The sequence below is a fragment of the Enhydra lutris genome, unplaced genomic scaffold (assembly GCF_002288905.1).
Source record: "Enhydra lutris kenyoni isolate GAN:26980312 unplaced genomic scaffold, ASM228890v2 scaffoldscaffold26, whole genome shotgun sequence".
NCBI classification, from domain to species: Eukaryota; Metazoa; Chordata; class Mammalia; order Carnivora; family Mustelidae; genus Enhydra; species Enhydra lutris.
The window spans coordinates 16,197,962-16,220,143 of record NW_019154110.1 but is presented as its reverse complement, the minus strand read 5'-3'; the positions used below and the strand labels follow the sequence as shown (position 1 = coordinate 16,220,143).

Here is a 22,182-nt window from a genome sequence, read left to right as displayed (position 1 = left end):
CCATACACCTATCCTGGCTCTGAAAACTGAGGGAAATAGGAGGCATGCAGGCTATATTAATGACTAATTACTTGACTTGGAGGGTAATTCTCCTGAAGATAAGCTTGCCTGTACCACCAACATGTCCTTAACATTCATGGTGGTATCCAAGGCTTCTTACCTAATTGCTTAGTTAGAGCTCCTTTCATTTATGACATTGTGTACCTAAGAAAGGAAAAAGTTTTGAGTTTACCTTTTCAAGGTGTTCTATGTGTTGTTTTGTTCTTTACCCTACAGGATATTCTCTCTTATTACAAAAGGAGTCATCAGCGTCTCTCTCCTGGATTATATCTGGGTTACCTAAAGCTGTGTAGCTCTGTGGATCAGATCAAAGTTCTGGTTACCCAAAAGTTGCCCAACATTCTCTGCCACGTGAAGATCCGTGAAAACAGTAACATTTCCAAGTAAGTTGTGAGGAATCCAGATTTCCTTGTGATGAAACCATGGCTCAAGTGATGGGTTTGATGAGTCAGAAGCAAACTGACACAGTGTAGTTTCTGTGATGAGATGTCCCCAGGTGCCAGTACACCAGGGTAGAGGCTTAGCTGCATTTTAGCATTAGGATAAGGAGGGTTTGTGGTGATGGTTGGTGGAAGGAGTGAGCCCATGAAGGAGATGCACACTCCTTACACTTCCCCTCTATGGTATTCATCGGGCAACCACCAATACTCAACTGGTTAATGAATAAATGCCCTCTTCTTTTAACATTCTATTTCCGGTATCTTTTCTTCACAACTTAGTCATTTTTTTTTTTTTTTAAGTATCACTTGTGGAAATGGGTTCTGGTAGAGCAATTTCCCCTTAAAGAATCCTCCTATGCTCAGTGTCCCCACCCCTAACCCTGTGGCCTGAGGACTGTATGTTTCCTGTACTCTTTATGATTCTCTAAAGAAGAAAAAAAGTAACAAGGCCTGTGCTTCTGGAAACTGCTCCACAGTTTGGCATTATGGTGAATTACCCTGTTAGCTTTGGGAAAGCTGCCCAATCTTGGTAATCTGGCTCAGATTTACAACTAGCCCTCCAGCAGGCCTCTGAAAATCTACTATAATGAACTGAATTGTGCTCAACCTGAAAAAAGGGACAGAATAGATAAGAACTCTTGAGGCTTCATCAGGCTTCACAGTACAAATTAGATGTGCAGATTCTAGTTACAGCTATGGATTTGCTTAACCAAAAGGGATTCTAATTCGGTCACTTAAAATTTGATCCATAAAGTGACAATAGCTTATTAACTGTAGTGTATTGTTTATTAAATACTATTTGATGACAACAAAGGAAATGATGATGGGCTCTTCAAAGAACTCACTAGCTGCCATATTCTCATCTTTCACCATTCAACTACACCCAGACCTTAAGTCTGCCATCTGGTGGTCACTTCTACATCAACTTTGGTTATCTTCTCAATCCTTCCCAAGAGGTTAGTTACATGGCTCACTTGTGGGTTGACTCAGCAATGGTTACTTTCATCCATTTTCTAGATTTGTGTCTTAAAGGTTTAGACTCTATCTTTTAGTGGTTATACCAACTAATTTCCCCTTGACAAGGATCCAAGTTTCATTTTTACAGAAGATTCCAGTAGCCTTCACTCTTGCCAGTTCCATCTCCCTCATCCTTACAGACTAAACTGTTTAGTTAATGGTAGATGTTTCATGGTATTCTACTTGTAATTTATTTTCTAACTCAATTATAGATGCTATTTTAGCAGTGTGCTATCCTTTAGGTTTTATGAATGCTTGTGCTAGTCAGAACCCCCTCATTTAGTTCAATATCAGTGATGGGAGAAAAGAAACAACTCCCAAGCAGGTCCTCCAAGATTTCAATTTGTGAAGCCAACAGGATACCCAGATTGAAGTAGGATTTAATTTTTATTTTGTTTCTCTTATTGGGACAATAGGGTAGATTCTCCATAGTATTTTCCAGTGTAGGAATTAAAAGGAAGCAGATACCCTGAACACAGAAACTTTTTTAAGAGGATAGTTTGTTAAAAGAGATTGTTTTCTGATGAAAAGCTCATGTCATAATCAACTTCATTTTCTGACACAGACTGGAGCCCAGGCTGGTATAGCACACTGGAGAGAGCCCTCAGAAGGTTTTCACACGGGTGGGAACATATGTTAGCACCTCCTCTCTTTCCGTGCCCGAAGAGAAGGGCTTCCCTTCCCTCTCTAGCCTGCTCCTAAGAGCATATTGCTGCTCCCTGCACAGTCAGAAAGAGGAGAAACTGGGCCAAATGAACGTGTTTAGAGACTTGTGCTAGCTAGCATACCTGTGGAAACAGTGTTCCCAGGAAGCATTTACCTTGATCTTTCTAAGCTCCTTTTGAAGAACAGCCTTTGGGGGACAAACCAGATGTGTTTTCTCCCACCATCATTCTTTTCCCCTTCCTTCTGCATGACATTTGGAAAAGTTCATTAGGAAGGATTACAGAGCACGCAGAATAAAGACACAGATGACTGGTTTGAAAGGAGGATGGAAGCAGTGATGTGTGTCCCCTAGTTCCTTTTATTGGAATTGTCTGGTGTTCCTGTTTGTGATTCTCCTCAAGCTCTTGGAAGGGGTAAGAAACCAAAATAGTCCCCACGATTACAACAGGCCAGGGTTGAAATGTGCCATGTGGTTTGTTGCCTGAGTTGGACCAGAGTCCTGTGGTTACCCAACTGCTGAATTAACCAGCAGATGCCCCTGTGGTAAAATGTAGGGCCTTAGAACTTACAGAGGATCTTCAGGGAAAGAAAAATGAAGACAGTCAGGAAATTATTACCAAATATTTCAAAGCTCCAAACTCAGAAACTGATTGATACAAATTAGACCTGCTGTTCTGAGGTATATATGGTTTGATAGGTGAACTAAGTTTAAATTAGCAAAAGCTCTTTTTAAATTCCATTTGGGTGGCAAAAAGTTCAAATTTCATGAATTGTATTGAGTTTTAACCACCAAAAATTGGTTATCCAGGTTCTGGACATATACAGTAAAAATGTTCTGAGCTGTGTTCTGAACTTTTGTTAAATTTCTAATTTTAACTTGACTCAACATACAGAGAGGAGTGGGAATGGGTCCAAAAGCTTTCTGGCTCTGAATCTATGGAAAGTGTGGATCATACTTCTGACTGCCCCATGCAATTGTTCTTCTACGAGCTCCAGATGGCAGTGAAAGCCCTCCTTAAGCAGATCAATACACCTTTACACCAGGTACTAGTCTTTACCATTTTTATCTTCTTTTATGGCTAATGGAAACTGCATTGTGTATAAAACTTCAGAAGTTTAAAAAATATATATGAGTTCATTTTCAGTGATTTAAATACCACTTTGCACATGCTGCACACTTTGAATTTGACACCTACAAGTGGACACACTTCTGCCCCTTTTCTCTATCTCCTGCATGTTGACCTCTTCCACAGCTCCTGGACCTGGCTTTATTGTGGTCTGGTCAAGCAAGGAAAAATAATTCACTAGCCCACCTTGAAAAGACACCAAGTCTCAGCTTCGGGATAGCACAAGTCAAGGAGAATAAATAAATAAGTATACACTTAGTTAGATATACAAATGATTTATCTAAGAACAGCAGATTAGTGGTAGTATAACTTACAGCAATGGCAAGGTTATGCCATGGCTATCTTTTCACAAATAGAGAATTTGCTGTCAAAATTGTCATCTTATCTAAATCGAAAGGTGAGAATCTAACCTCCACTAATAAGCAACTTCAGGAAAAACTGTTGGCACAGAAGAGAACAGTAAAAGTTTATTAGGCTCTGTCTAGTAAGTTAACATGATGTAGCATTAGGCTGAATTCATTTCTCTCTTTTTTTTTTTTTCTTTTTGGCCTAGGTTCACCATTTCCCCATACCCAGCACACACACACACACACACACACACACACACACACACACACACAATCAACCAAGTTTAGCCTATAAAACAGGAAGCCCATCACAGGAGTAACTGGCCCTCTTCAATAACAGAGCAACAACCCAGAATTGGCCCCTGACCTATGGTCATAGGGACATAGATTAGAGACTCCAAGTGTGTTCTTCCATTGGGGTACTGCTCAGATTTTAAGTCAGTACTGCAAGGTTAGTCCAAAACAGCCAACACTGATGAAGAATAAATTGCACAAGATGCCATAAAGGCACTAGGGGAGAAACTGGATTATTCCAGGGGTGGCCATGTACTCAGGAGGAGAAAAAAACACACCAGCTCTACTTGTGACAGTAGATACTATTAAAGGGTTTCTCGAGCTTAGCAGGTTTGAAGCAGCTCATATTTCATTGGTGACTCTTGGGCTACATACACATGTTGGGAGAGGGCTGCCTAACTGCCTAAGAGTGCATACAACTTTTTTTTTTGGATACTTGTAAAATTTTTTCAACCCTTGGCCAGAAACTACATTTTTCCCCTTTAACCAACTTAAATTGAAACTAGTAGATTTTTAATTCAATCCATTTTTGTTGCTTCATGTAATTATATTCATCATTTTGAAAAACCCACAGAATGCAATCATTTTCTGCTTTTATAAGAAGCATAAATGTTGTTTTCAGAGTTTATGTGGAACATTACTGCCTTAAATCTTGATTTTATATAGCATTATTAAATGGGCTGAACCCTAATATTTATGTTGTATAAAAATTCCAAGCTTGAAGTCGTGTAATTTTGTTAGATGTTTTATGCCAGTTTGGTGTTGTTTATGTAAGTGCCATGTTGTAACTCTCCTATTTTTCCTCCGCGCGTGTCCCTCTGCAGGCAAGGAACTTCCGCCTCTACACACAGGAGGTGTTGGAAATGGGTCACAATGTGTCCTTTCTTCTCCTGCTCCCTGCCTCAGACGACGTCTGTACAGCCCCAGGACAGAATAATCCTTACACCCCACACTCAGGGTTTCTTAACCTCCCTCTTCAGATGTTTGAACTTGGTATAGTAGCTTGTTTCACCTAGAAATATTAACCCAGCCTCCTTATAATAAAATCACAAAGTTATATCTGTTCCCCCTTGTCCCAGTGGAGGGTCAATAAATCACATGATGGCTTTGGCAACAACCCTTCCTAGAACTGTGTACAAGTCTGAGAGAAAGCAAAGCTCCAAGACTATGTGCCTGAGCAATAATTATTGAAACCTAGCTAAGGTCCAATGGAGAGGAGGGAATTCTAAACAGAGTGTTCAGTTATCAGGCTGCAGTTCTTGCCTTCGCTTTGCTTTCTTAAAACATAAGTACAAGAACTGATGTTTTCATGAAAAGCACTGCCCTTTCTCTCTCTCTCTCTCACCTCCAAATGGGGAAAAAAATAGTGAAATTAAAATGTAAAGTGCGTATCACTCTGGAGGAAAAAAAAAGTCAATGTAGTGCTGATTTATTAAACAGACTCTAGATTTCTAGCAGACCATTTGAGAAAATAGCATCCCAGGATGCCGTGTTGTGATTATAATGTGGGATTCTGAATGGTGGAAGATCTTGTCCTGACTTTCAAAAATGAATAGCCTGGGCCCCAGTTTCTCTATTTTTGCAGAGACCTCTGCTGCCCACTGAGAATGTGAATAGGGAGGCTTTGTCTCTTCCCCATGCTTCATCTTATAACAGGCCAATAAGAGGCAATTAGCAGGAGTTCTATCAGTTCAAATGAATTGTAGGATTTGTGGGAGGGTGAGCGCTGGGTGGATGAAATGGGGGCAGACTCTCTTTGGATTGCTCCCCAGACACCAGATTTAGAAGCAGACAGGCAACTGCCATTTTGAGACCTGGGCATCTGAATCTGAATTTATCCCTTGAGGATAAATGGATTAAGCCTTTCAGTTTCCCTTGCTCCAACCATTCAGATGCCAAAAACAACTAAAGAATAGCAATTATTATTTTCCAGAAGAAAAAGAGTTATTAACAGAAGCCTGAATCACACTTGCAGACTGGGACTTGAGAGTCCTGGGTCCTCTATTGTGAGACACTGGCAATCACTTAAACTTTCTGCACCTTTTCCGTGTCACATTGGCCATACCAATCCCAAGAGGCCTGGATGTGAATATGACCCCACGCAATGAGTTCCCCATCCAAAGAACATTATTAGTCCATGATATGACTGCACTGCTATTCCAAATACAGTTTGGGTCATGGTATTTCATTTCAAGTCAATACATATATATTAGATGCCTACTGTGGAGATTCCGAGATGAGTAAGACAACGTCTCTGCCTGCAAGGGGCCTTCAGTACAGTGGTAGCAGTAAAATAATGATACAAATTATTATTAAATGAGCTAATAAGATATGCCAATCATAAGTGATATTGAAAAAAGAAAAGGAAACACATTTTTCTCAAGGTATCAGAAAGCCACCTTGGAGGAGAGGATATTTGATGTGGGTGTTAAAGAATGGACAGGATACTAATAAACATGGACAATAAGAAAAGCTTTCTTGTCAGGGGGAGCAGAATGAGTTCCCTGGAACAAAAAGTCTCAGAATGAGTCGGGAAAAGAACAAGTGGTCCAGTTTGGCTAGATCAGAGAAATGATGTGAAGAAGCAGTGAACATAAAAAGGTCTGGAAAATTCATGGCCATACTGGGCAGTATCTTAAGAGTCAGAATGAGGAATCTGTTTAAGATGGATTAAGAGCACATCTGGGGGCATAGTTCATATAGTCCAGTATTAGGGCAGAAACAAACCCTCCCCCCATAAAGGAAACAAATACAGAAGTAAAAAACATTGAGAGTATTAAACAAGAGGGAGCAACTGTTTCAATGAGAAAAGGTGAAGTCTAGAGACTTTTGGAGTACTCCAATGGTTTTCAGCCTCAAATACTGTGAGGATATTGCTGCCATTACCAAAAGTAAAAAAATCAGAGAGGAATATGACTTAGGGAAGAAAATGATGCTTTTAGCTCTATCTTGAATCTGAAGGTGCAAATTCAACATACAAGTAGACATGTCCATTTGGCAGTAGAAATACAGGAGAGAGGGTTGAGTACTAAACACAGAAATTTGGCCAGTGTCTATTAATAACAGCTGAAGCCATGAAAGTGAATGATTTCCCAGGGATAGATAATTGACAGGGAAAAGAACTAAGGAAAATACTTCACTGAAGAGCTAACCAGGAGTCCATTCTGTATGAAATGGTCATTACTGTTCCCTGATTATAGACAAAAATACATGAAGTTCATTTCCCCATGTCTCAGTGGTCTTCATGGTAATAATCAATGATTTGGGATCAATTATAATAGTGTATGACTCCTAAGACCCTGGAGGACCAAGCTCTGCAAGTGTCCTCTGCTTTTTGGGAGGTTCATGCACTTTTCCTGGGCAGCCACACTTTGTCCTACTACTGTTACTTTCTAGTCTACAATTCCTTCTCTCCACTCATTTATTCATTAATTCAATAAATACCTATTTAGTAACCTACTATGTGCTGGGCACTAGTCCAGGTACTAAGGATCTCCAATGAATAAACTCTCCATGAAGCTTACATTCTCGTGGGTGGAGACAAACAGTAAAGCAATCAACAAACAATACTGTAAATGTCAGACAGTAGTGAGGGCTGTGATGAAAAATAAATTAGGGTAAGGGACTGGGGTGAAGAGACAGGAGCTGCAATTTTGTATATGATGACCTGGAAGAGTCCCTTTAAAGAAGAAACATGTAAGCAGAGACCTGAGATTTTCCTGCAGTGGGTATGACAAGGGCAAAGGCTTTAAAGCAAGAGTGTGTTTGGCTAAAAGATCAGTGTAGGTGAAGTATATAGTAAGCAAGAGCAAGAAAGATAGGAAATGAGATCAGAGAGTCAACAGCCAGATCATGCAGGGCCTCAGGGGCCATGATAAGGACTTCAGATTCTACTTTAAGTGTGTTGAGAGTCCAACAGATAATTTTGAGTGGTAGAGTAACATATTAGAAGGTCTGTAAAATCTGGTACCCCCCCCAGATGAAAAAATAAAAACCAAAAAGCTTAACTTTGTTTAGCCCAGCATTTTCTAAATTCATTTGACCATGACTAGAAGCATTTTTGGTTTGGCACTTACTAAAAAACTAAGAAAACACACTTTAGGATATGATGCTCTAGAACACTGCTTCCCCAACTTCAATATGCACTGAGAATCACTAGGAGAGCATGCTAAAAGGACTCCTGGAGCCCCACCACACAGGACTGGAGAATTTGCTTTTCTAACAAGCTCTCAGATGATACTGTGCTGTCAGTCCATGGACCACACTCGAATTAATACTAGAACACACAAAACATAACATTTTAAGAACTTACAAAATACAGATGTAGTTATCACAGTACCAGAATCCAACAGTGCCTATCTCTTTGACTAAAAGCAGTGTAAGACTATCAAATATTAACCTTCATCTATGAAAGCTAAGCCATAGATCAAAGCCTAGGTCTCAAGAGTTCCTGACTTTAAGATGTTTTTCCCTGGAATAACATATACCTTCATATTCTCCTGGTCCTCCTTTATTATATTATAGGTGAACCAACTGATTTATGAGAACTGTCCAGAAAAGATCACCTCATTGGGCGTAGTTCCACTGACATACAAAATTCTATTAGTCTTTTCTAGAGATCAGGAGGAAATGTTGCCAGTAGCAAGAAATCAGTACAATCTAGTACAATGTTTATTATACTTCAGCACCACCAGCAACAATTTTTAAAAGATTGCTGGGCCTTAGTAAGAATCATGACAGACTCTACCTTATCCCCAAGAAATCAGAGCTTTCCAAGAAACAGATTATCGTACTGATTACCATACTTCTTCCATTAGACTTCAGCCCACAAAGCATTTAATAACAATTTCTACAGGAACTTCAAAGACTTACTATAATGGGTCTAAAACCCCTCAAGAAAGATGCTAAGCAATTTTTACTTGTTTTTTTAAGTAGGGACTTCTGCCTTCCATAGGTAGACCCACAGCAAAAGGTCAACAGATACACTAAGCATTTCTGAGAAAGAGAACATTACTGGAAATTCAATCAGAACTCAGAAAGTCATAAGAACACAGGAATTTTAATGAAACCTGAAAAGGTGCAAATTATGGAAACACGTCAATTATAAAAAGTTTACACTATATTTCGGTTTGACTTGTACAAGTCATCCCTGTCCCAATGAAAGGATTTGAGATTTGGCAAACTGACCATGTTCCTGCCAGTGGCCTGAGTGATCATAAATAACTTGCTAACCAGCTACAGAAAACTGCATCTGTGCCTATTCTAGCACTAAATAGATCTAGCAAGGACAGAATGATAAAGGAGCTTAGCCTTCTGTCTCCTAGAGTAAAGAATAGACTGGGACAAACCCAGAGGCTATTCCCTCACAGAATTACTGTAGGGGAGAGGAGGACTGTCATATGGATGGGAGAGCTCCATAAGCAGTGCTGAGCTAAGGCAAAACGGTACATTTCAAACCCAGGCCCCTCCATAACCTGAGGGCTGACACTCCCCCCACCCCAACCTTTGAATAGAAGCAGGATAATACTCCACTGCAGTAATCAAGCAAGTGCCTGGGTACCGACAAGGGTCACTATTTAAACTGTTCACAGAAACAAAAAGTGGTACCATCATGAGCCTTCAGAAACTCTGTCCAGTGGTGTGGCCTCTTGAGGATTTGCCTAGCTTGCACTGAGGAGGTTGCCCTGTCCTGATCCTATGGGCAGTCACAACTGAGAGCAGGCCTATGATAAGAAAAGTTGATTTTACTGATTTCCTTGGTTCTATGATTCATACTGATTGGACTAGTGAGATTATAAAACTGGGGGATTTTTAAAAAAACAGTTTGAAGCCTGGCATATATTTCATACTTAAGTGCTTGGCTACATGTTTCATTCAACAAACATTTGCTGGGTTGCCACTGTATGTCAAGTACTGTGCTTGCGCTGGACATACCGATGTTAATAAGACATAATCTGACCACCAGTAGAGGGTAGTCCCAATATGACGAAAGCCCTGCTGTAATAGGTAGGCAATTGAATTTCAAAGGAAGGATATCCAATCCTTCCTTAAAGAGGTAACATTTGAGCTAATCTTGAATTAGAAAGAAACATTCAGAAAAGGAAAGAAAAGGCAGACCTAAAAAGGAAAATCATCTTAAGTGGGCTGCACAAAGGCTAGGAGACCTGAGGAAATGCAGCCCAATTAAGTACACTCCTAGTAGCTCATGGTGAAAGATGCTTATGGCACCTGAGAAGACAGGAGATGAAACTAAAAATTAAAAAGTCAGAATCACAAAGGGATACGTATACCATCCTAAAGAGGCTAAACTTTATCATGTAGGCAATGGGGAGTCATGAAAAGATTTGTTTAAAAGGAATAATATGGTCGTCTTGGATTTTAGCAGCTCTAAAGATGGACTGCAGGAGAGCCAAAGCAGGGAATGCTGAGACTAGAGGCAATGAGAAAGCTGAGAGAGTGGTCCAGGTGGTAGTGATAAGAACCGGAACCAAGACTGCCACAGTAGGGGTGTAGAAGAGGAAGCAGAGGCAAGAGGAATTGAGGAGTTAAAATCAATAGGACTTTGTGATTGATTTAATGTGGCTGAAGAGCAAAATGGAGGAGCCAGAGAGTCTGAATAGGGTGCTGAGATGGATAATGTTGCCATCTACCAAAATAGGAAAGATGAGGAGAGGAACAGGTTTGGGGGAGGGGAGAGATGATGAGTTCAGTTTGACAAATGATGAGTTTTGAGGTGCCTGTGGGATATCCAGGCACTGAGCCTAATGGAATCCAGGCCACAAGCTTACAAGAAATGGCACAGTCTCAACCCTCATTCCTAAGGCCCATTTTTCATGATTTAGGATACCACTCCTGAATTCCAACTGTCAACTCATTCACTCCCAGGAATCTTTAGAGGGGCATCTTGTGCCCAGGTTCTTTCTGACAGACTGGCAAAGAATCCTGGAACTAAACTGACCACAGGAGGTAATCTTATTGATATTTTTAGCTTCCAAACTAGGCTCCATGACCCTGACTGATTAGGATTTTATTAAGTTAAGATCTTAGGGAGAATATTTTAATCTCAACCCTGTTCCAATTTTTTAACTCTGAATGCCTCATTCTTTCTGAGAGGTCAGGGTAAGGGTGTGAAAAAATTTTTTGTTTCTGATAGGTGCCACATGCTGTTCTGTGCACTGTATATATACGATATGATTTAATTCTAAATAGACATTACTATCCATCTTAGATGTGGGAAACTTGAAGCTCCCAGAGGTTACATGCCCAATGCCACACAGGTAGTAACTGTCAGAACTGACTCAAACTCCCAATTCTGTCTGATACCTAAACCCAAATACTTTCTACTCTTCTCTACGCTTAATCCAACTTCTTGTGTTGGTGTCAAATGCATTTTAGTCTGTCACTATCTCATATAGAAAAAAATAGGGAGAAAAAACACCACAGAAAATTAGCCTTAGTGTGTAAATTACTAACAAATCATGTGGTCCAGATAATGCACTGTTGTACCCTTGTACCATTTTGTCTGTTAAATGCATGTGATTCACATTAGAAAAAAAAAAAAAATTAGAAGCTTCCAGTCTATCCTTCCCTCCTCTGTGATGGCTACCAAATGTATCATTGCTAAACCACAAAAGACTATGTTAAAGTAGCATTTGTTAAAGTAACATTAAAGGCTCTGCATAAAAACCACTAGCACGGGAAAGTGAAGCGCTGTAGTTGAAAGGTCCTTATAGCTCGCTGTGGTGAGTGGCAAGGGGTGGGGGGTGTGGGCGCTGTGAGACCACCCACCAATCCAAGGTTCCTACCACAAGGAGACACAACAAGAGAAAGTTGTGGACACCCTGGCGTTTTAGAATTCAGATGGGAATGATAGTGTTTCTTTTAAAGAAATTCTTTAGTGCCTTTTCCTAATCTCCCTATCTTCATATTTTAGAAAGAAGGAAAAAAGCTTATTTTTTTTTTCTTTCTTTCTTTCTTTCTTTTTTTTTTTTTTCCCAACTTGGTTTGGAAAGGCAGAATGTGAGACACTTCACTCTCCTCACTCTTCAGCCAAGAGAGGACATCTGTCAAGTGCTAACAGGATATAATCCCTCCTTGAAAGGCATAAAGACACATTCAGGGAGTTACAAGGGTCAAGAGTAAGCTACAAAATAATGGTGACTCTTTCCTGTATAGCTGCCAGTAAATATCATAGACCTGAAATATACTTTTCAAAACAGGAAAATCAAGAGCACAGAGAGAAAAGAGGATGGAGGGAAAGAGGAGACTTTGGAGGAGGAAGGGTCTGCCCTCTTCAGACCAGGCCATAAATTTTTTTGTTCATTTGGTCAATAAACATTAACTGAAAAGCTATAATGTTTCAGGTTTTGAGGAAATAAAAATAGGAGACATGGTTCGTACCCGCAGAGAAATCACAGCCTAATACCAAGGCAGTCAAGTAAACACATAATTCTAATAAAGTGGGTAACTGTCTTGATACATTTAGAAACAAGTGCTCTAGTAGCACAAAAGAGAGAGAAACTACCTCTGCCTATAGAGGAAGAGGTGTCAGTGAAGATTTACTGAGAAGGCACTTAAGCTCAATCTTCAAGGATCAGAAGAAGCTGAACTGAAGACACTGGTGTGACCTAAAGATACTGGTAGAGACAGGTGTTTGAGGACCAGAAAAAAGGCACGTGTAAAAGCATGGAAGTGTAACAGGACTTGTAATAAGTTCAGCCTGACCAATGCTTAGAATTAATTTGAGTGGAGGGTGAAGGGTAGTTGCATGATGGAGGATATGATTGAAGATTTATTCAAATTCTAGATCACAAGACACTTTCCTTCTGGTGGTAAAAGGTTTGACTTTGTCCTGAAGTCAAGAAAGAGCTCAGTGGAGGTCTTTAAGCGGGGAAATAGCATGCAAAGCAGATGGTTTAGGAAGAGCTCAATAGTTTGTTGTTTACTGAAAGGCCATATGAAATCAGTTCTTCTGTGTGTCAGGCAAAGAAGTGCTAGAGTAGAGGAAGTGGGAAGGATGGACTTGACACCACAGAGAAAAATCAATTCTAGAATTGAGAAGCACCTTGAAATGGTGCACAGCTGAAATAAGGATGAACCACAGAAGCCCTCACCCCATTCTTCTCTTCCACTTCCATATGGAAACACAAACAGGGCAGGTTACTTGTACCCACACCAGAGATTCATCTTAGGAGAAAACCAAGCAAGGAAGTAGGCAGTGGTAAGATGGGACTTAGAGGGTGCCCAGAAATCTCTCAATAGGCAGAGAAGTAGGGCTTTCTCACTGAGGTGTAGAGATAACAAGATGCCCCATTATGAGGCACTGTGATTTTCGTTTTCCTAAATGGCCACTTCTGGGTCTCAGGAATCAAAAGCAAAGACGCCCGAGGGCAGTAATTATATATTCTTCCTAGAATTCCTCACTAAAGAAGCCAGAATAAAAATGTTTCCACAGATTTGTGGAGTTCTAATAGACTGTTTCCAAAGCATGAAACACAGTGATATAGACACATAGAGTAAATGAGGTTCCTAGAAAGTGAGTCTGAAAATTCAACAATGGCTAGGAAGAGACTGGTCCTGCACTAGTCTGACTGAGGATGCTTTCCTCATCCCGCTGCAGTCTGTTGTTTTAGTATGTGATCAGAGTCTGAGAAGTACAGAACATCTGATCCACCTCAGGGTACCCACATGAGCCTGAGTCCCACACTCCTCTCTCCCTCCTCCGTGATGGAGATGAAGGTTATCAGACTGTTCCCTCTGGCCGCTGGCCCATTATCTTTTGAAAGATGAAGGCCAAGTCTGCCAAAGACAAAAATGGTCTGTTGAGGTATCAGCTCCATCATCCTTCCAGAGCAGCTGAGGAGCAGGGACAAGAATCAAAACCCATCCTGCCAGGCCCTAAAGGAAGTTTTCCAGCCAGACAAAAGACATCCCAAGAAAAGTGTGTTTTGTATCTTCTGGGATTTCTGGCTTTGAAAAGAAGCATGTAAGATACACAGTAGAAATCAGACATGGAAATCAAAATTAGGTTTCAGATTGCTACTTGACTTTTTTCTTCTTTAAAGTGATAAGCAAACTTATTTTCTCAGAATATATATATGTGTGTGTGTGTGTGTATGTATGTGTGTGTGTGTGTGTAAGTATATGTATGTATGTGTGTGTATGTGTATATATATGTATGTATGTGTGTGTGTATGTATGTATGTATATATGTATGTATGTATATATATATATATATATGGCCTTAACTTTAGGAGCAGAACATAAACTGTAGCTTGAGCCAAGCCCACTTCCCCATACCTTTACCAGGACTTGGTAAAACTTAAAAGGGAATACTGTCTGACTGAAGCCAGACAACTGGCCCCTAAAGAGCACATTTATAATTTATTTATGGCTTAATATTTTCCACTGATAGGATTAATAAATCATGTTTTCATTCAACTTGTTTTCTCTGAGGTATGAATTTCTCTATTTTGATACCAGATCTTAACATGTTTTATTTTGCTTGTCCATTTTCCAGTTCATTTTTGCAGCTACAGGGAGAAATTTATTAGTCTATATTGCCGCCTTTCTGCTGTGGTGGAGCTGGATTCTCTGAATACCCAACAGTCCCTGAGGGAAGCGATCTCAGACAGCGAGGTTGCAGCTGCCAAACAAAGACACCAGCAAGTTTTAGATTTCATGCAGGTAATAGTTTGTTTCTTCTGAGGCAGAATGAAGGAAGAAGGGGTAGAGTGGAGGGGATGAGAAACAAGCATAAAAAAGAACAGCAATCTGGGTTTATTTAAAGACCACAGCATGCAAGTAGCCTCTTGATTTGGTTAAAATTTGGAGTTCAGGAAGAAGTGAGTTTTTAAACAAAGGCTTAAGAAAAAAACTACATATAAATCACAGCATTACTAAGACCTGCATCCATTACTATGGTAGGTAGTAGTGGCTTCCCATTTGGAGAGAAAAATCACTGCTAGAAGAACTAGTAATCAGATTATCATTATTACCCATTAGTCCATTGATAATTCTAACAGAAAGAAAAATTGTATCAATTAACTTAATATCCCAGAATTATATTAACCCAAATCCAGTTGGACCTCATGCTTTAGACCCCTTTCTGGCAGAGCTGACTGATACTCTAATGTGTGGCTACAGGGGCTGGAAAAGTTGTTTCCTATCTATGGTCTTGTCTAGAAAAGCCTTAAGATGACACCTCAAGTTCTTGTGACAGGGGCACTGACTAGTCATCAAGACAATTTGGATCTCATCTAAAATTGCCCGTAAGTCCCTTGGACAAATCTTATGATCTTTCTGCCTAATATTACCCAACTCACAAAATGAGTATACCAGCAATAGCCTATGATAGATATCTAGGATATATAGTCAGTTCAATTTGGTAAATATTTGTTGAATACCCAGATGTCAGGCACTTCAAGAGAGATACGAAGTTGAATTAGATACAGTCCCTGACCATAAAGAGTTTTAAACCCAGCAGGATAGACAAGAAATGTGTATAAATATTATTTATAAAATGAGTTAGGTGCCAAAAGAGGAGTACCAGAAAAAAAAAAATTGTGTCAACACAAAGAAGTAACACTTTATTAATATTTGTGGGTGTAAGAAAAGTTGCCACAGAGGATGTAACTGATATCCAAGCTTGGCCTAGAGGGATAAATTAGACTATACAGTAGGGAGAAACAGACTGGGGGCATTCAAAGAAAAAGTATAAACAGATAAGGCAGAAAGAGCAGGAAAACAGTATTTGGGGAATGATGGTTGGGGCATAAATTGAGTGAAGGTAGTAAGAAAGCAGGCAAGAATGAAAGTAGCAATGAGATCAGACCACAAGGGCTTTATTAAAGGCTATGGTAAGAAATTTGTACTTTATTCTATAGACAACAGGGACTTGGCCAAAGTCTTAAAGAAAGTAAGTTACAGCCTCTCATAGCTATTTAGCATAGATTCAAGCTGGGAGATAGTCCATTGCAGTGGTATAGCCATACTGATTGTTTATAGTAAGCACTCATTCTCATTGGCTATGTTCGTAGATAATTTGCATACCATTCCTGGATTTAAAGAGAAGACCAAAAGCAGTGAAATCAAATATGAAGCTATCACAATCATCTAGGCAAGGAATGCTTTGAGCTTTGAGCAAATAAATTTCTCTAAACCCCTACCTCCTGGTACGTCTGGGTGGCTCAGTCGGTTAAGAACCTGCTCAGGTCATGACCCCAGCATCCTGGGATGGAGGCCCACACTGGGTTCCTTGTTCAGTAGGGAGCCTACTTCTCCCTCTGCCTGCTGCTCCCCCTGCTTGTGTACATGCTCTCTCTCTCCCTCTAACAAATCAATAAAATATATTTTTTTTAAGATTTTATTTATTTGACTGAGAGAGATCACAAGTGGGCAGAGAGGCAAGCAGAGAGAGAGAGAGGAGGAAGCAGGCTCCCTGCAGAGCAGAGAGCCCGATGTGGAACTCGATCCCAGGACCCTGAGATCATGACCTGAGCTGAAGGCAGAGGCTTAACCACTGAGCCACCCAGGTGCCTCCCACAAATCAATAAAATCTTAAAAAAAAATAAAATAAAATGAATCCCAACCTCCTAATCTGTAAAACAGGGGAGGTAAGTGTATTAACTTATAGTGTTACTGTGAATTCAACAACAATAAAGCACTGAGCACACTACCTGCACATAGTAAATATGAAGTAAATTATATATTCATTTATTCAGTTATTAATAAGGAGGTAAAATGCTCTGAAATATGGGTATACAAGATTTGGAATTTACTTAGTACTCAGGAAGAAGGTATTATAATATAATTGCAAAGTGGTGAGCAGACAAATCTTATCCTACTTATCCAACTCCATAAATGAGATACCTTAAATGACCTCTCAGACTAAAGAAATAAACCTCTTAAGAAATTACTTGCTCTCTTGACCTGAAAATGCGGTATTTAAAAAACCAGACATTTATGGCATTTATTTCATTTCCAGTAAAAGTGGAACATTAATATGAGGAAGGGGTGGGAAAGGGAAGAATGAGGCAAGAGAATAAGAAAGACTGGCTTACCTTTTCTATCCAATATAATGGGCAGTGGAGCATCAGAAAAAGAACAATGACCAGAAATCAATTAGCATACATTTTTAGTCCTGAGTTCTACCGATAGACCTTGGAGTAATGGACAATTCGTTTGATCTCCAGGGCCCCGATTTTCTCATATATAAAATGAAAGGGCTGGACTAGATGACTTTGAAGAACTGGTTGGCTCTAATATTTCATGACGTCTTTAACATCCATAAATATATTTAGAGAAGCACTCTCTAACCATGCCTTAGGTTCTATTTCTGCTTTATTCCACTTAAGCCTTCCTCTGAATCCAGTATGGTCATCCAATGAGAAAGTGGACTTTCTTCAGTCTTTCAGGAGTTCCTGGCACCATTCTTACTCTGTGGCCCCTTATTTTTCACCTACCCTAGGGCTCCACTGCCTTTTTCTCTCTTCCCTTTCATCACATCATTAAGTGGGATGGATAAAGGCAAGCCAGGCCAGCAATTCCTCAAAGTTCCCAAAGCAGGTAACTTGAGAGTCCCCTCTACATACTCTCCTTCCAGCCAGCCAGGTACATGTAGACTTGGATAAAAGCCAATTCCCAAAGGGTTCAAAAAAATCACTTCTTAGCTGGGTAAACCCTGACCATCTCCCTGTAGCCACAGCCTTCAATGGATTGCTTTGCTCTATCCAACACGGATAACTTCACTGACTAGAGATAATGCAATATCATTTCTCCTCTTATCTATGTTGGGCTTCTCAATCCCTCTCTCACTCAGAATGAAAACCAGCTGGAGCCCCTCACCCATTGGCATTCACAGCTCAGCCCACCACACACCATAACCTGCAGAGGCAACCGCCAGCCGTGAGAGCATTTGTATGATTCCAGATCTAAGACAGTGTTGAAGTCACTACACAAACCAAACATTGTAAAGAGCAAGGGAGTCTATGTAAATACATCAAGGAAAAGAAGCCAAGGAGTGTAGCCAGAAAAGGGGAGGGCCTGGACTAGGGGAGGTGAAGAAAATCATAGATAAGGTATATAGGTTTTATAGACGGCACACACAGCAGAAATATCAAAGTGTAGAGACTTGGAGCTTGGCATATTTTGAGCTGCTAAAGCCTAAAGGGCAATTAGGCCATAATTTATACACTGTAATGCTTCAAATGCTCCTAAGCTGTAATAGAAACACAGCTCATTAAATATAGCCAATCTATCATCCCCTCAAGCACCTTGTAACTATGCTGTGAGAAAACCAATCACCTTTACATTTTAATAAAAATATTATCTTGCCTGAGTACAGAGAAAGGGTGTAAGTTACGGGATGAAAACCAAAAATTTTAAAAGGCAGGGTGAGAAATGGATGCAGAACTCTTAACCAACAGACCTACAGAGTTCATGGTCTTTTCTTTTTTAAAAACGTGTCAGCAAGTCTTTAGAAGCTGAATTTGGACCTTAATATCAGGGGGATTATGTTGTCAGTTATTTTTAGATCAACAGTATAAGGTAAAACGGGTGAAAATTGTACTTCTTTTAGGGCTACTTAGCTAAGTCTGTTAAACTCAGCCCATAGGCCTCCCTGTACAAATATTTTAAACTTATATCAGCTAATACTTCTTCACTTCATCACTGAGAAAAAATAAGATATAAATTGTTTATACACATAATTTTAAAATGTATACTAAATCTCCCTATCCATCCTCAGCAGTAATGCTGAAATAATCTTACCCAAAGAGAACAAGTAGATTATTATTAACACTTGTATTAGTTTCATAGGGCTGCTGAAACCAATCACCACAAACTGGGTGACTTAAAACAATAAGAAATGTATTCTTTCCACAGCTCTGGGGACTGACAATCTGAAATCAAGTATTGGTCAGGCCATACTCCCTCTGGAGGCTCCAAGGGAAAATCTGCTCTCTGCTTCTGCCAGTTTTTGGTGGCTGTTGCCATTCCTTGACTTGTGGCCACATCACTTCGATCTTTGCCTCTGTGGTCACACTGCCTCCTTCTCTCCTGTCTGCCAGTCTCCCTCTGCCTGTCTTGTAAGAATGTCTTTATGAGACATTTGTTATTGAATTAGGGTGCACCCAAAAAATCCAAGATAAACTTCCTTCTCAAAATCCTTAACTTAAAAAAAAAAAAAAAAATCCTTAACTTAATCACATCTTTTGCCAGGCAAGGTAATATTTACTCTTTTATCATATACAGTAATGTTCACAAGTTCCAGGGCACCCAGGTGGCTCAGTCAGTTAAACGTCTACCTGCGGCTCCAGTCATGATCTCAGGGTCCTGGGATCGAGCCCTATCTTGGGTTCTCCCTGCTAGGTGACAAGTCTGTTTCTCCTTCTCCCTCTGTGAGCTCTCTTGCTCTCACTCTCTCTCAAATAACCAAATAAATAAAAATATTTTTTAAAAAATATTCACAAGTTCCAGTGATTAGGACATGGACATATTTGGGGAGGCCACACTCAGCCTCACACAATAATCATGACTTTCATTGTAACAACAAAACTTAATAACAATGTATCATTTATACAGTGCACTCAGCTACTTCCACTAATACTCATAATAACTCTGTTGGAGGGTAGAGATCTAAAGAATTAGGTAACCATCCAACCATTCATTTGTTTGTTCACTGAACAATCATTATTCAGTATCTACTCTTGGCATAGGCAAGAGCTAAAGAAAGAAAAGCACAGTCCCTGTCCTTGGAAAGCACCCTAAAAAGCTGTCCACAGTCATGTAGTGCCTTTAAAATAACTGTGAGACAAAAGTGCTACATGAAGTAGGACCAGTAAAAGCCAGCTGAAAGCTCAACAATCCCATCCAGAAAATTTGCCTGAGTCTCCTCTGGGATTTGCACTCTCGCTTTACCCCTTGAACTTCTTATCTCTCCCTCTCCAGTACTCAGTGCATCCTCAAAACCTGCCCACTGCTGAACATCCCGCCCAGCTCACTGCCTAAAAAAGGCTAAAATTCAATCAGATGCTTTCATTACCAGCCCTGAATGTTCACTCTGAACATGGCAGACTGTCATAGTTTCAGACTTTACTCTGTGTTTGTAGGGAGTACCAGGTTTGTGAATATTCTTTATTTAAGTACAGATTAAGGCTCTAGGAAGATATTCTGAAAACAAATAGAACACTGGGAAGTCCTTTATCTTTAAAACTTCTATAATCAGACCTTAACTTTGCAGTATTCATACAACGGACACCTTTTACCTGGAAGCTAAGTGCCACCAACTTAACAAATATTCTTCAAAAATAAATCATAAAGTATCAAAACTGAAACGGACCTTAGACATTACCTAGCCCAACCTCCTCTTTTTACAGTTGAGTAAATGGTCCCAAAGAAGTTAACGGGTTGCCAAAGGCACTCAGTGAAATCGATGCAAAGCCTATCATAAGCTCCAGGGTCCCGTGGAAAAAAAATATAATGTAACTAACAGCCCCTCCTTGGAGAGTCAGAAAAACCGGCAAGTTTATAGCCAGTATCTATTAAGATCTGGGAGACTATCTGTCATCCACAGAGGTAGACACAAACATATGAGTGACTTTTACACTAATACACTTCAGAGAAATGACTACTGTACTTTATAATGAGAATATTATAACTAAAATCACTTTGGTAACCCAGAAACCAAAATGATAACAATATAGAATGAGGTATGCCAAAAATGTAAGGTTATTTTAATTACTTAGGAATAAGCTATTAAGCTACTTTGTACTTTAGAAGCACTTATTTTCTGTGTAAGAAAGTAATAATTTTAATATATAAAGTTATCTATTTTCTATTAAATAGGTCCAAGAATCTCTGCTTAGCAAAATATTCTAGTAATGCTTTGCTTTTCTAGTTCACATAGAACTGAAGTTACATTTCTTTCTTCAAGTATTCTGAGATCTAGACTTTATCCTATCTGTTACTCCCAATATCCTAATGAGGAATATTTTATCTTATGCTGAAAATTAATAACACTCCATATGTGTGAGAAATGTACCCTGCAGCTTTACAAAGCACTGTCAAATTCATCATTTCACCCAGTCATCACAGCAGTCCTGTGAGGTATAAAAAGGGAGGGTTTTGTCCACATTCACAGACTGGGGCTCAAAGAGGCTTGCCAAAGATTATTACAGAGCTAAAAGTTGGGGGGGTACAAACTGGAATTCAGGTCTTCCACTATTTGCACTACATGATATAGCCTCTCAGGTAAAAAAAAAATATGCAAGGCACAAGAGATTATAAGAAGAGGTATTTTCTGGCTTAGCAAGCCTATGTTAAAAATTTTTTACTCAAAACCAGTACTGTGGAAAATGTATCATCTTGGATTCTCAGGGAAACTTACCCATTTTTAATACCTGTTTGATAAACAAAATTTTTTATCATTTCATTCCAAAGCAAATAGATGAAGTTTGGCGTGAAATGAGATGGATCATGGATGCTCTACAGTATGCAAGATACAAACAACCAGTCTGTGGCTTGCCCATCACAAAACTGCTAGACCCTTCAGAGGAGCAGAACCTCAAGAAGATCAACTCTACATCATCACATATAGACTGTCTTCCATCCCCATCCCCATCCCCAGAGATGCACAGAAGAAAGGCAGTGACCGGTAAGCAATAAGATCTAAAGATCTGTATTTCAGTCACCAGATTCTTGGTCCTTTCTCCACTGCTGAGGCTCTTTTATGCTGAGGCCCTGGTCCCAGCAAACAGGAGGAAATGCTGCATAATGGTGAGAGTCTAAAAGCATCCAGGGAATAAAATCAGAGCAGCAGAGGGACAGGAAACTAAGGCAGTAACCTGAGATCAACTCCATCTAGGATTGGAGAAGCTTTAGTCCAGTCCCAGCCTGAGTTTCCAAGATACAAAAGGACACAGAGCAATGATGGGGCTTCAGAAATGCAGTACCAAGTGAAGGCCAAGTCAGCCAAGGGAATCTGACCAAAACCAAGTAAGGAGGGAGAACCGGCCCAGCCTCTAGTAAATAGAGTGTCAGGAAAGAGACAAAATGTAGATCCTAGCCTGGGTAAGAATTCAGGGCAAACTTTTCATGCAACATAGCACCACTGTCCTGGGGTGAAAACTGGGAAAGCAAGAAACATTGGATAAACTAGCGTCCTGACCCTGAGGCTAAATAACTAAGTTGGCCTCATCATGGACACAACAAGGAAACAGCTTACAGACAAGC

The 22,182-nt window shown here is 39.9% G+C and overlaps 1 protein-coding gene across 1 annotated transcript in view; it reads left to right on the top strand.

The window, feature by feature from the left end:
- Window positions 1-22,182, top strand: part of LOC111151466 (ankyrin repeat and fibronectin type III domain containing 1) — a 437,740-nt gene that overhangs the window by 400,913 nt on the left and 14,645 nt on the right. Inside the window, exon 20 of the mRNA XM_022509473.1 lies at window positions 21,391-21,604. Coding sequence (XP_022365181.1) covers window positions 21,391-21,604 — 214 coding nt within the window. The remainder of the gene's footprint in view (window positions 1-21,390; window positions 21,605-22,182) is intronic.